This window comes from Molothrus aeneus, chromosome 1 (assembly GCF_037042795.1).
Source record: "Molothrus aeneus isolate 106 chromosome 1, BPBGC_Maene_1.0, whole genome shotgun sequence".
Taxonomy (NCBI): Eukaryota; Metazoa; Chordata; class Aves; order Passeriformes; family Icteridae; genus Molothrus; species Molothrus aeneus.
Window position 1 is genome coordinate 93,007,497 of NC_089646.1, and position 15,507 is coordinate 93,023,003.

General features: G+C 39.2%; 1 protein-coding gene across 4 annotated transcripts in view; it reads right to left on the minus strand.

Annotated features, from left to right (window-relative positions):
* Positions 1 to 15,507, minus strand: part of CARMIL1 (capping protein regulator and myosin 1 linker 1) — a 190,247-nt gene that overhangs the window by 38,205 nt on the left and 136,535 nt on the right. For all 4 annotated transcript variants that reach the window (XM_066560915.1, XM_066560907.1, XM_066560935.1 and 1 more), the window contains exons 24-29: positions 14,576 to 14,674; positions 12,742 to 12,870; positions 12,351 to 12,482; positions 8,029 to 8,204; positions 5,907 to 5,994; positions 3,095 to 3,244 (exon numbers count right to left, since the gene is read on the minus strand). In XM_066560915.1, coding sequence (XP_066417012.1) covers positions 3,095 to 3,244; positions 5,907 to 5,994; positions 8,029 to 8,204; positions 12,351 to 12,482; positions 12,742 to 12,870; positions 14,576 to 14,674 — 774 coding nt within the window. The remainder of the gene's footprint in view (positions 1 to 3,094; positions 3,245 to 5,906; positions 5,995 to 8,028; positions 8,205 to 12,350; positions 12,483 to 12,741; positions 12,871 to 14,575; positions 14,675 to 15,507) is intronic.

Below are 15,507 nucleotides of genomic sequence, written 5' to 3' on the forward strand. Positions count from 1 at the left end.
TTTTGCAAATGGGAAACAGCTTCCCCCAAAAGGTGGTCCAAGCTGACTGCCTCTCCTTCATGACAAAAATCTCTTCTTCCCAAAACATCTTGACAGCCAGCTGGAGCAAGGCTGGGCTTAGAATAGGCAAGTTTTCTCTGGCATCCCAGCAACATAATCAGCCTTATCCTATTTTCCAATTACTTTTGGCTATAGGAGATTAGGCTCCCAAACAAGCACAATACCAAGCTGCAATTCAAGGTTTCAGGTTTGAGCTTTGCCTAACACACAGCCAGGTGCATTTAATCAAAAGGCTAAGATCTGCTTAAGGATTTCCAATGACCAAGCAAGGCAGAGTCCTGAACTAATGCTGTTTTGGAAGTAATATCTAAATATCTATTTCGCATTTAAGATTTAAAATATTCAAAATAAATTACATTCCCAATTATAGTTCATAAAACCATATGCTTCTCTTCCTAGTAAAATCTCTCAGCTACATATCTGTGTCCTGCACTGATCAGCTCATAAAACATTCTTTGACCCTTTCAGAGGGTTCCTTGTTTCCACACAAATACCTGTGTGACACTAAAAGCTGCCACAAATAAGGTTATGTTTATCAAGAGAATATCTGAACTCTGTAGCATTTTCCCATAGCTAAAATGAATCACTTGGAAAGTGCTCTCTTTGAAGTTACTAACTCCACACAGAAAGAAGATGCATTCTTGAAGTGCTTTTAGTTGCAAGAAACTCAGTGCAAACACTAGCTCAGTAAAAATCCCTGTATTGCTCAGCCTTTTGGAGCTGTGTCATTGTGTCAATGTTAAAGCTCAACAAAGCCAAGTGCTAAGTCCTGCACGTGGGTTGGGGCAATCCTAAGCACAAACACAGGCTGGGCAGACTGAGAGCAGCCCTGGGGAGAAGGACTTGGGGGTGTTCATGGAGAGGAAGCTCAACAAGACCTGACAATGTGCACTGACATCCCAAAAAGGCAATTGTATCCTGGGCTGTATCAAAAACAGAGTGGACAGCAGAGTGAGGGAGGGGATTCAGCCCCTCTACTCTTATCCTGTGAGAACCCACCAGGAGGGCTGCATTCCAGCTCTGAGGCCCCCAATTTAAGGACATGGACCTGCTGGAATGAGTCCAGATGAGGCCATGAGGATGATCAGAGGGCTGGAGCACCTCTCCTATGAAGACAGGCTGAAGGAGCTGGGGTTGTTCAGCCTGGAGAAGTGAGGGCTCCAGGGAGACCTTATAACAGTACCTAAAGGGCATCTACAAAAAGGAAGGACTTTTTACAAGGGCATGCAGTGATAGAAAAAAGGATAAATGGCTTCAACTGAAAGAGGGTGGATGTTGATAAGAATATTAGGAAGAAATTCTTTACAGTGAGGGTGATGAGGCACTGGAATGGGTTGCCCAGAGAAGTTGTGGATGCCCTGTCCCTGAAAGTGTCCAAGGACAAATTGGATTATGCTCTGAGCAACCAGGTCTAATAGAAGATGTCCCTGAGAACCTGATCTTTCGTGTCCCTTTCAACTCAAACTATTCTATGAATTCATCTATTTATCTGTGTATTTTTACAGCAGCAAGCAACATCATTTGCAGTCAGAATGCAAAAAGCAGCTCCCAAATATGGATTACAGTTTTTAATAAATGGATTCTTTAGCACTGACTAAGATTACTGTCTCATGTTTATTTGATGCTTCATTCTCTTCAGAAATTAGATACTGATGAGAATCTGGGTCACAAAGGTATTTCAATCTCTGTGCAAGATGAGGGTGAATGAAGAGAATGAAGACATATAAACACTTCTGAAGATAAGTACAGTTAGCATCTAATGCATTTTTTAGAGAGTCTAAGCAGCATCACATTTCCATTATTTTAATATGGCCAAAGTGAAGGATAACAGTGGAGTGATATGATGCTGTCATATAACCATGGTGATATAAGATAAAGACAGGAGCTATTTTTTACATTTCCAGTACTACCATCCTAACAGGCTACAAGAATAAATTTAAAGGCAGAGTGTGGGGTGTCAAAACGAGCCTTTAGTTTAGTTTTCTATATATGAAGCCAGGAGAAAGCCTCTGGCACGTGACAGTACCAGTGATGAACAAGATGATGTAATCAACACCACAAACCTCACAGGGATTTTGATGCTCAGACAAATATTGTCTCAAACTAGCTCTTAGTGAAAAAGGAGATTTGGAAGGGAGAGAGAACCTATTTTAAGCTGGTATTTGCAATGAAGGTGTGCTTTTGTTTTACAGATAAATGAGACCAACAGATAGCTGCTGGAGATAGCAGCAGCCCTGCTGCTCCTTCTCCTGTGCTGTCTGACTCTGCAGTACAATTATTCAGGGAGCTGAATCAACAAACCTTCTACAAAGAACAGCGATCAGTTTTTCTGCCATCTTACCTTCTGGTGAAAGCACATGGCCAAGGAATCAGGTAAGAAGGTAGAGCAGAAAGCTCATCCCTTTCAGGAGTGACCACCTATTAGACTGACTAATTTGTGATGGAGAAACACGTCCTAAAGTTCCTGTCCACAGTAAAGCTCCCCAACAGACTGAGCTGGGTGGAGGGGAATTTGAGATTGAGAACAGTTATATTTGCAATCATGTGGGTTCACATCTTGTAAGGATGATGATATGGCACAGAGCCATCTTTATAATAAAGTGACACATAAATCAACTTCTGTTCATAGTCAGTAACATAACTTTCAGGCAGAAATATTTGTTGTCACAAGTAGAAGGAAGACAAAGGCAGAAAGCAACACGTTGTCAAAGGATAGCATGGTCCAATTTATTACCTCAGCTGAAGCTCTGTGAAATTGTGCCCCATGAAAGAGGTGTTTACTGTACTAGCAGCGTATGCAAGGGAAAGGCCCTTGAACAGGCACAAGGAAAGAAGTGAAGAAAAGGGGAAAGCTTTTCTTCTGCTGAACAAGATGCAGTTCAGGAAAAAATTTCCAAGCTAACATTTACTTCTTCTAGAAGTTAATTCCTAACTTCAGTTTCCTGATACTACAAATTTACTAAATAATATCCTGAGAAGTATCTTCCCTTGTTACCTGTGTGGTTAACCACACAAGCTGTGGAATGTGTCTTACCATACAAGTGTCCAGATCCTCCAAACGTTCTATCTCTGTCAACTCCTCAACCGTGATCATGGAGCGTTTAGTGGGTTTTTCTTCAGCTAACTCAATCTCCAGTGATTCCTGCTGGGGAAGTGGCTTGCCACGTCTGGTCAAATGGTCAGCCTGGAGATAAAGACAGGAACATGCCAATCAATCTTAAAAAAGACAAAGAGAACCCAACCAGAAAGTTTATAGAATTCCAGCAATCAGAAATCCTGGAAGACCAAGTACAAAAGGAAAGCTCAGTTATGTTGGTTAGTCCTCACACTGGGTTTGTCGTATAAAGGAAATAGAAGTGTGGAGAGGAAGCTTTTTCTTGAACCCTTTCTAAATTAACAAAGACATGTACAATATTAGCCAATATAGTTTTCATAATTATTCAATGGCCAAAAATGTTATAATCTGCTATTCACAAAAAACCCACAGTTTTAAATACCTCTGTTCTGTTTCACTGAAGAAATAGATAGGGAAAACTTGTATCAATAGTAAAGTCTGTTTTTAGACCTGCATAGCAAAAACTGCCACTAAGACCACAGAGAATGTTATAGAAACCACCCTGGGTTGTATTTGGGATGGAGTGGGCTCATGATGTCATGAAAATAATGAAGTATTTTCTAGTTCTTTTGATAACTGAAGAGAATATTAAACAAACATCTGCTAAAAGCAAATATTTGAAGATCAGCTGTCTCAAATCAGTTGGTCACAGAAGTCTTCAAAGAGGCAGCTAGGGAGAACTGTAGTCCACTGCTTCACATCGGCACAATGCAGCACAACCAGTGGATTGCTGCTTTGTTAACCATCAAAAAAGGTCAACAGATGACCTGAGTTAATTATATCTCATTTAGTCTGGTGCCTACTTAGGAAAAGCAACTGGAGAGCTGCTATGAATTTATCTTCAAGCACACTAAAATAGCTGCAATAATAATTAATGCTAATCGTTGTCTCATTAGGCAAGCCGAGGTCTTGTCAAACAAGGTTTATTTTTCAAAGTTGCCTCAAACACTACTATGCCAATGCAACAAACACAGACATTTGTGGGTGGTTGAATTAGTAGAACATGACACTCAAATTTAAGGGACTGGCTGAGCACGGCATCAGTGCATTTAATCTTTGCTGTATGAAGAACTAGCTGCCAGCTCTCAGATTGCAGCTGTCTGTTGAAAATTAACAGTGTCACATTAGACAGGAGTTTCTCTAGCAGCATTTTTGAGATCAGTATTCCTCAAGGTTTTCATCAGTGCTATACCATCTCAAAGAACCTAGAGCTAACTGAAACACAGCAGAGTTAAATGGTGAAAGGGACATATTAGTCATGTAGGCCAAAATGGATCACAAAGCAAATCAAACCAGCCCAAAATCTACGGTCATTCCTTAGAAACCAAGAGCACTGACAATTAGCCAATTCCACAATCCTGAAAAGCAACAAGAATCCAGGAGCCTTTAGTGGGAGGGAGGTCTAGCAAACCTGGTCCTAAAATTAAGTCGCCACTGAAACTCTGACAAAAGGAAGGAATTCTTATATTCTTGGCTATGTAAATACAAGGAAGAAGGAACATCAGGAGAAAAACAATTTCATTCCTGTAGACTGTGTTGGTTAAAACACTTAAATAGTCTGTATGGTTCTGGAAACCACAGTTTTAAAAGTGACTTCTAAAACAGCTGGAAAAATTGCAGAGGATTTTCAGTGAAGTGACTCAAAGGCTGGAGAAAATGATGTACTGTGCAGGAACCCGGGCATGTCCAGGTTGTGCAATACCACTGGACAGACACAGCCCAGTCACTGCTCATTCCAGCTGAGCCTCCTCCAGGACAAACTGGAGCTCATTCATGTGGTCTCTCCCAGAGCAGGCTGCTGCTGCTGCATAGCTCCAGATACCAGAGGTTGTACCTTTACACAATGCTGCTCTGTATTACAAAGATGCATGCTCAAGTAACTCTGTCTTCCATTAAAAAAAGGGGGAGAGGGGGCAGAAAGAGTGATTTGTTTTATGCATGTGAGGACTTTTGCAGAGAGGAAATAAAAAGAATACATAGTTCCCTTATCTTGGTGAGAAAAAATCATGACTGCAAATTGAAGCCAGAGATATTTCAATTAGAACTGAAGAGCAACTTTAATCAGAACAACCACCCACTGAGTTCTTTAAAAAAAAGAGTACTGGATTGTCCTTACAAAGCCTTCTTGCATTAGAAGCAAAAAAAAATTTCTATGGATACACATTTGTTTATTTCTTCTACTCTTGATGAGGCAACTACCTCTGTAATAAATATTTGTGCCTCCTGACAGTTCAGGACCTTCAAGTAAGAATGCTTCCCCTCCTACCTTCCGACTCATTTCTCTTCAAACTGGATACCTCCATTTCTGAGGTAACCTCAAAACATACTCATTCAGGGAACAAGGTCCCAGCAGTACCCGAAGAATTCTAAAGAATGAAATCTTACCTCTCATTTCATAAGCAACCAAGCCTAATACTCTCACCTAGATAAACACTAGGACTGATCTTAACTAACAACTCAATACTGCATTCTGATGGCATTTTTAGTTCTAGATCTGACAACAGCTCAAAAGATAATAGGACAAGTATATAACACAGTCTCTTCCAAGGTTACATCTATCTTACAGCAAAGAGGCAAGAGCCCCAAAATTATATTTCAAAAGATGTCAGGATGTCAACAAAAATAAAACCGATTTCAAAATAGAACTGTCAAAGAGAAACTGAACAAGTTATGAATATAAATGGCATTGTTGAGATCTGACATATTAGATATCAACCAAGAAAAAACTCACCAGTTTGTGGTGACAATGTGAAAGTGCATCCAGGATTTCATCTACAACTCGGTCAGACAGGAAAGAAGCCACTGTCAGCTTTACTTCACTGTGTGAGGATTAGAAATGAGAGAACTTCTTAATTCATGCAGGAGATTTTCGTCTTTAATACACATTCAACAGTGTGACGATTATCCACCGTGCTGTCATTTTATTTGAAGTAAAACATTAGAGGGTGTCAGGATACATGACTGCAGGTTTCAGAAATAAACTCATGAATCACACAATAAACACAGGAGCCTCTGTACCATATTTAACCTGCTTCTCACAGTTTTCCATGAGATGAAATGAAAACATCTGGGTAAGAGAGCTGAATAAAAATAAGAAGTAAAACTCAGAGAGGAATACTCCACCACTAAAATCAGACAAACACACATCCCAGATGAATGGGATTAGGACAGTGCTGCCTATAGAACACTACTCCATTGAACAACTACAATCCATTCATTTCCTCAATTCTTTTTTGTGTTGATCAGCCGGTAAAGACAAGTGTACAATGTACAGTGTGTACAATGCTGTTTTTCAGCCAATGCCATCACAACTTTGCTTCCTCTTTTGCTCTAGGTAACCACTTTCTGTCTCAAGAACTTCATGTCAGCCATTTTTCCACTGCACAGACATATGTGGAACACCACCACACCTGCACAGTGAGCTAAGGTTGCCCTAGTAACCCCCCCTCAAGGAAATATGTACCTTGCATTGCTCTCTTGGGGTCCCATCTTTGGTGACAGCACCAAAGTATGTGGTCTGTCATACCACATACTTTGTGGTATGACAAAATACCACATTGTAAACTCTGGCTGTGGAGGGCAGCTGATGTGGAGCCAACAAGCACGACTGCCTGAGCTGCAGCCCAAAGCTCCACCTCTGCTGCCTCTGTTTTCAACACCAACTCTTTCAACTGGCATTTGCCAGCAAGTGACATGATTTTGGTTTATGGTTTGCATATGTAGACTGAGCTGTATTGGATTAACAAAACTACTTCTGTCTGGGGCTGGAATTGCTGCTGCAGAGAGCCTGGAGAAAAAGGTAAGGAATTCATTGGAAAGGCAATGCAATTAATAGGGAGGTAAAATGGTGGCCAAGCCACAGTGGGAAGAGAATGGGAGTGAAGGAATCTCCCTCAGCTACCAAAATTAATTTCAAATAATGTAAGACAGGAAAGATCACAGTGTGGCACCCTCACCTCACTGGCAGTTCCAGCTTCTACAAGTAGAAGAGGCAGTATTATTGTCCTGGGGCCAAGATTTATTTGATAGGACTGAAGTGAAAAAAAATGTACTCCCTGAACCATTTTAAACACCGTGAAGGTATAACTAAAGTCTTTAACACCTTTTCCTGCCTATTTTGCTATACTCTGCAAAAATGTTTCCTTCCTCCTCAAAGCTATTAGCATCTCAATGCACAAGGTCATGCTTTTCAAGCATGAGGCAGAAAGGAACTGAAAAGGTTTAAATTACAGGTTAACCACATTATACTGTGTAAATATATTCTATAGTATACATTCAGTATGAAAAAAAAGCAATGAAAGGTCAGGTAAAAGCCTCTTTTTTTTTTTTTTACAGGACAAATGAAGAGTTATTTAGGGTAATGGTTTCTGCTCCAGGTTTGTGGTTTGAATATCCAAGTTTCCATTTTTTAAGTATGTCAGTCTGCTGTGCACAGCCCCACACAAAGTCTTAAAGTGATTGCTCCAGCTATAGGACAAGACCAAATGTAACAATAGACAAAGCACGGCTACCACTCAAAGTAAATAGTGTCATTTCCTTCTATTACATTAATCCAGTGTTAGGTGAGAAAATAAAGTTTTTTTAAAAAGTATTAGTTGTGAAAATATTTGCATACCACAAACCAAATCTTTCACTAAATAAGAGAGCACATGCATTCATGATCTTAGTTAACATCCCTAGAGATTCCAAATATATTAATCTAAGTTCCCAGACCTGCAGGACAATTTCCTGCTCTTTGAATGCCACAATATACTTCCCTGTGAGTCACAAAAGCATTCTAAAATTCTTCCACTACACAAACATACATCCCAAAATTTAAATTCCAATTTTGTTAGATTAGCCTCCTAAAGTACCTAATTTTATTGAGGATATCAATTCCAGATTGCTCCAAGAGGACATTTTTTACAAAAGTGCGTGGGATGGAAATCTTCTCAGTGCTGGCCTCAATGAGGTCCTCACGGATGCGAGCCTTCTTCATTACGTTTGGGCAAAGGTTTTCTGCTGCATCCACCATAGACTCAAGGAGTGTCTGCAGCACAGTAAGCAAAAAACAACATTAGATACTGGCATTCACTTTAGCTGGGAAGTGACAGCATTATTCTGTCAAATATGACACTTTTAGACTTGTATTTTTTACAATTCTTTTTCTGCTTTCCAATCTATTTTGCATCCAGCTGCAATATAAGACATTTTACAAAATATAGCTTTGAGAATCAAAACACTTGTTCTGAAAATGACCCGCGACTGCACTTGTTTGCCTTTTCAAATATGAAACATTTACATCTCTGTGTGTTGAACTGTCAGAACAAATTAGCTTCCCTTGTGCACCCACCACTGCAGTGGATGCTCTGCTGCATATGCCTTCCCTCTAAACTGTGCCCTGAATCACCAATTTTCATCAGTGCTCCAGACCTGCCAATTTATAAGAAGCATCAGTAAATGAGGACGAGAGATCCTGAGAACTCAGCAGGCTGTAGATGGCTGGAATATACCAGCTGAATATTAAGAAGTAGCTACAAGCATGATCTGCAGTTGGCATGCAAACCTTTAATATATGGCTCTCATTTATATACATGTAAATCTACAGCAACCTTTAGATATAGCCAACAATTTTTAATCACACAGAACCACAGAATGGGTGAAAGCTTGGGAAGGACCACTGAAGGTCACCTAGGCCAACCTCCCTGCTCCAGGTTTCCCTACAGCACATGGCAGAGAATTGTGTGCAGACAGTTTTTGAGTATCTCCAGTAGGGGAGACTCTGCACCCTCTTCAGGCAGCCTGTTGCAGTGCATGGCCACCCACACAGGAAAAATCCAAAGGAGGGTGGAAAAAAAAAAACAAGGAACAGGCCAGAGTCCAGTTTACTGAAATGGGCCAACTTGTCTCTGATAAGAGTGAGGGTTGAGAAGCAAACAGAAAAAGGTATTTACAAATAATAAAATAAAAGAAACAACATTTCCATGGAATGGTAAGCCTAGGTAAGCATAGATCTTACCTAGGGCATTTGTAAATTGCACAAAAATAAGAGCTACACCCCTTGAAAATGCTACTGATTTCCTTTTTCTTCTCAATCCCATATCACAGGTGAGTGACTGCAAATTCAACTCCATTGTATCAGAGCTTTTTTCTCTGCATAGCCCTACCATAACTAGTAATTTCCTTATGCAGACAATGAGTAAGAAAGAAACACAATTGCTGCATAAAAAAATCAGTAATTCAAAGCAGCATCTTTTAGTCTGTAGCTTTTACAGTCTGGAAAAAACAACAAAGCAACACAAAGTGGCCACAGTGTACAGGAATATCCAATCTTTGCAACATTTGATTTAGAGTTATAAGGGACAACTGCCATTAGAGCTAATAATATATTTTGTTGCTGGGTTCCCAAGATGCCCTTTAAGAACTCTTCCCACACGCCCTCCTTCAGTCCTCAAGCAGATTCTGGGGCAGCTTGACTAATGAAGAGACTTTCAAGCCTCTGTGACCATATCCCCATGGGGGATGAAGAACTTGAATGTTACAGAGCACTGAGCCAAGTAAACTACTAATGAGAGCTCCTGACACATCCATTTTTTCCATAGCATCTATTCATTGGTGCAATTGTGTAGTTTATTGTGAAAAAATTCCCTGCCTCTCAAGAATTACTGATGAATCACAATCATAAAAGTGATAGACTTGCTATGCTGAATTACAATTCCAGTCTAAGCAGGGTCTTTCAAAATGGATCATGTGAAAAAATGTTTTGAGAAGGCATAGCAGGAAAATCTAGATCTTTTCTGAAATTTCCAAAATCAATTTTTACTCAAAAAATTGAGAGAATTTGCAATTTAAGTCAGAGTTTGGATCTTATCTTCAATTGCGCAGCTCAACATAATTCCTTTACTGGTGGATTTTAGCTGTTGATTTCATATGACCATATCCACAGAAACCTTTCCTCACCTCCTAATTCCATACTCAAATCTTTCACTGATGGAAAGCCATAGTTACCAATATTGACTGTGAAAGTGCACACATTTCAGTCACAGGGCTGCAAGTACCAGTCACCAGGTGAAAGAAAAGAACAAATTACTACCCACAATTAAAGAATCTTAGCATTCAGGGGAAAGATACAGTGAGGAAAAGGACTGAAGAATGATGGTATCAAAATAAAAAAATGGAACAGGTGATGGAGCTAACAAACCCTTTGCTCCAGGACAGAATTTAGGAAGACTATTTTGAGCACTTCTGTCATTACAAAACCATCGTGTTTGTATAGGTTCCACTTGTCTTGCTTATTTTCCCTTGGGCTTTTACTGACTGAATAATGCATCTCCAGGTACTGTGTGTCCACAGTGACACCAGCAGGAGAAGAAAAAGGCAAGGGTCTTGCTATAATTTCTCCTCTGGTCAACTCAACTCATTCCAATATATTGATTTTTCTTACTCTAACTCCTTTCTTCACCCCTCTTCCTTTCCTTTAGTTAAAAAAAAAGGAAAAAAAATCTTATTTACTTAAAATATGTTCATTGCCTATAACCAATTTCCAAACTTCTTTTTAGAATCACACTCCAGTTGCTATGGAAACAAAAAATCAAAACTCCTCTTACAGCACACAGGATTTTTTCCCCCCAACAACTACAAAAAGAATTGTCTTTATGTGAGCTTCCTTATCCATCTTTACAAATAATAAACTGCTTATGATGTTTTGAATTGACCTAAACAACTGGGGGGAAAAAATAATTCTAATCCATGTTCATCAGTTCTTCCTCCATGCATAGAACTTAAAATCCTTCCACCTTAATTGAAAATTAATAAAAATGAGTGTTGGAGTATACAAAGAGCATTATGACTTTATAGTTTTTTGTAAGCCACTTTTGCCACACAGATCAAAAGTAAATGTAAAAGTACGAATGGTTGAGCTAAAGTGCCTTTTGTTGTAAATGTGTAAAAGTGTAGATGGAAAACACACTAATTCAGGAACATTCCAAATGCTGAAGAGGCTTTTTTTCTCACCCTCTCTAAGACTCTCCAAGATGAACTTATTTAAGTGCATAAGCCCAGCATGAAGGGCTGACCTGACTACTCTTGTCCCAGTAATACCCCAGAGGTTCCACTGGGAAGAATCTTATGGATAAATCACGTCTGCAGAAATTCTCACTGTATTTCATATAATGGGGAAAGGGAGAAACATACTAAAAATAGAGCACCATTTTCCTCCTCATTAACTTTTTAATTTCAAAAAAGTAATTAGTAATATGGCATTATTATTGTTCTTCATTATATTCCCACTGACTTAAGCATTTTCATGTTTCAATTGAAAGATCAAAGAATCTGAAGATGAAGGTTGCAAAGTGTTTAAATACTGCAGAACACAGACAAAGCAGCTTAGTCACAAACAGAAGTTGATCTGAGCTGCCCCAAAACCATATTTTTAAATTCATCACCTTCCATACAGATCCCTACTGTTAAAATTTGTCCACCTTGTCTTCTTCCTGGACTGATACCTTTGCACATGCTGTATGGAAGGCTCTTTGCTTGTTACACAGGAAGAGCAAACATAATTGAAGGTGCAAGTTTCTGAGCAGGAGCTGGCTGAGCACACAGGTGAGAACATTGACAGATTAATGACATCTACTTCAAGAGTTCAGGTTTGGCAGGCAACTTGTGAAAAGATTTCCTGTCAAGCTGCCTGTACCAGTTTTTTGGGCACTCTCAATACCTACAAGTTAACAGTAGAAATCCTGCATCAGATTCGAAAGTGACCACTGAGAAAAAAAATCTGCCATGGAGCCTATAAAAAAGCAGCTTTCATTCTACTAGGACTCCTTAACTACTGAGCACTTTCCTCCAGCGCATGAGGCTTCTTAGGGTGCTTGAGAAATGTCTTTACAAAAGGCTGAAGGAGCAATTGATCAGTCTTCCCCTTTTAGCAGCTGAGAAAAGATGATAATAAACAGCGTATGCTCCTTCTGTCCACCGAAAACATACAGGCAACTTTTTATTTTATTCCAGCTGGGAAAAAATTCCAAATTACATGGCCCAAAGTTATAAGAAACTAAAAATTAAAAGATAGCTATCTTACATACAAATCTACTGAGAAGAAAAATGAAGTATGGCACATTTGCATTTACTAACAGAAAACCTCAGATTTAGTTATTTCTGCATGTGAGAGATGGTAACACATCTATCCACAGACCTTAAGTTGCTCGTCCACTACCCTTGTGACTTCTCCAGCCATGGATTCAAGTGTCTCTTGGATTGGATTGGAGAGTGAACCATTTGCTCCTGCCCAAGAAGCTCCACCAAGATGATACAGATTTGGTAAGAGCTGTAAGACAGGAAGAGTATCCTCAGAAAATAGGCTCATCACTGTCTTCAAACCAGGACAAACAGCAGGAAATTTCTTTGGCTGAAACAAAGTCTGCATAAATTAGAATTATCTTATAATTTTAAATACTAGCTATAGCTGGTTATCTGAAGAAAATACACTTTTGTGACACATATTATTTTCACTGCCTAAAACCAGAGAAGCTGCAAGCACACACAGAACTGCTCTCATCACTGCCAGCGTGCTGGGAAAGGCTTACTGTTTTGGAGTTCTTAGCGTCCCGCATCAGCCGTTCCGCACATTTGACATCCTCCTGTACAGCATCCACACTGCAGTTTCTTAAAGAGTTGAGATGATCTTGCACTTTTACACATATTCTGTCAATCATCTACTTGAACAAAAGGAATACAAAAGATAAAACATCAGGATGTTTGGTCAAACACAACCATAATCCAGTCCAGGTAGAAAATCAATAGTAGCATGATGAGATTTGCAGTGACAATATAACAACCTGGAAAGGCATGATAAGAGACCTTGGCAGCATGTCAATACTATTGAAGGAAAGAACTACATCTCATAAAGACACCCCTAAGCATTGCAAAATAAATAAAACTTTACCATCAGGAAAAATAAATGCTGTGGAATATTTCCCCCACAGAAAGCTCCAGGATAACTGCAAATAATAAACAAGTTACCCTATTTAAGTGTTAGTCTGGTTTTTGGATCAGATTTAATGCTGAAAATGTTTTTGATATACCTAAGACTATAGTCTAAAGGTCTCTGAATTGTTAAGAAGTTCAGACAGTAAAAGAAAGCTCTGTTCATTCAACAAATACTAACAGTGATTTCTCCAGTCTAAGCAAAATGCAACTGCGCAGGCTACTGTGGTATTCTTTTAAAATGTAAATATTCCTAGTTGCAAGGGAATTAAAACTATCAAAGCAGAAGTTTCCATCAGACATTTCACAGTGGGATAAATTGAACTTAATCTGTACCCGCAAGACAGTTCATTCAACATGCTGCAAATGCAGGGCAGGTGGTATATCTGTATCTTACAGGACAAACCACTAAGAATGCCTGACACATAGTCAGCTTTGATTAAGATATATGAGGCAGGGAGATATAATAGTTAAAAGTCTTTATCAGCCCACTTAGCATACATCAGAACCGGCTATTTGACATTTTGAAGCAACATCTGAGTGCACGCACCATCATATAAAGCCCACGTTCCAGCATCTTATATCATTAGCAATGAGAACTGAAATAATTTCACAGCATGCTCCTTTTCAGATCCACATAAATCTTTCTCTTCAAAGGGTTTTGGGTGGGTATTTTTTTTTAAGTACAAAAAGCTAATTAATTATTAGACAGTAGAAAGTCCCACTGGGACATCTGGACAGAAAAAAAATACACTCTGGGAATAATAATGCAATTCTATCATACTAGAGAGTCTTTTTCAGCTCTCTTTTAAAACTGTTTTTAAAACCCATCCCTACTGTACACAATTTAGTACAGAAATTAGTAACTTTATTTCAAAATAACAATAAATTACATTTCCTGAAACTTGATGTGTATGTGGTGTTGGAGAAAAGAACAACTAAAACCAACAAGCTATAAAAAAATCTAAACTTATTTCATATAGAGATTATTTATTTGGGAGGGAAAAGTGACATTGGAACAGAAAAATTACTAGAATAGAACAATCGGTCTTGCAGCTTCTAATTCCAGTATATCTCCATATACCATTTTCATTCTCAAGAGTTTAGAGTACAATTTCAGGTTCCAGTAACAAAACACTGTCCCATTAATTTTTAATAACACAGGTAGAGCACAAGCAAACCAAACTGTTCCTGGTTTCAACAGTAGTTTACTTGCTAATACCTTGAGCCTTTCTCTACATGGTACTGCTGTATAGAAGGCCTTCATCTCACACATGCTTTGCTTCCAAATACATTGTCATTGATAATTACTATTTCTTGGGAAACATTATAACCCATGAGGCACATCATCTTAAAAGTACTCAGAATGAGAGAGAACTTCCTCCCCAAGCAGATTTTAGGCATTGAGATGTCCATTAAGTAACAAATTCTCACCTGCTGAGTGGTGCTAGTGACAATGCCTTGCTGCAGCCGATATGCTTGCTCCTGTAGGTACTTCCTGGTCTCATGGTTACGAAGCAAGTAGTTTTCTATCTAAAAAAAGAAAAAAAAAGGCAGAAAAAAAGTCAGATTAGGAAACTGATTTGAGTCTTCACATTGTAATTTGCTTTCAATTTTGTGTTTTCAATTTTTCAATTCTGCTGTGTCAGAACTGGGGACTGACAAGAAAAGCTACCTAATTATTTATCATCTGCAAACTTTTCTGAAAGAGTGTTCCATTTTGAACAATTTAGCAAGTTATGCTGACAAAGGATTAGATCCTGGTTGGAGAAATATTTGAAGGGACTCTTAACTGTTAGGTGTTGTAGAGATCATGATGACTCAAGATATTTGATTCGTTTCTTTTAGATGTCTTTGGCCTGCTGCAAAGACATAGATTTGAATAGCAGTATGTCTGAAGGGAAAATAAACTATCTAAAAGTGCCTAAGTGATAGTGCAGCCTCAGTTCACCTGTTGGTTAATTAAAGCTAAGCAGCACAGAAGTGCTCTGTAGAGACAAGTGATTCCTGCTGACGGCTACCACAAGTGTCACCAGCAGTACACACCCACCATCAGCCAGCTTCATGGCACACAGAATAGCCCCCTAACCCTGCTCCATCAAACTTGGTGAAGCCAAAAATACCTATTAACAAACTGTTCAAGGTTCATCAAAGGTGATGGATCTGGTCTGAAAGAGAGAGGGGAAGAAAGGATGAGTGGAGTAGCCAGCAGGTTGTGAGGCTGAGATCAGTGGGGACAGTCACCTCTAAGGTGGCAGCAGCAGCAAAAACTGCAACATCTGACCGTGCCCAGAGCAAATCCCTGGGTTTATTCACTTTGCCCACCCCAAGCCAAATGTGCTGCAGAGACACAGAGCTCAGGAGGG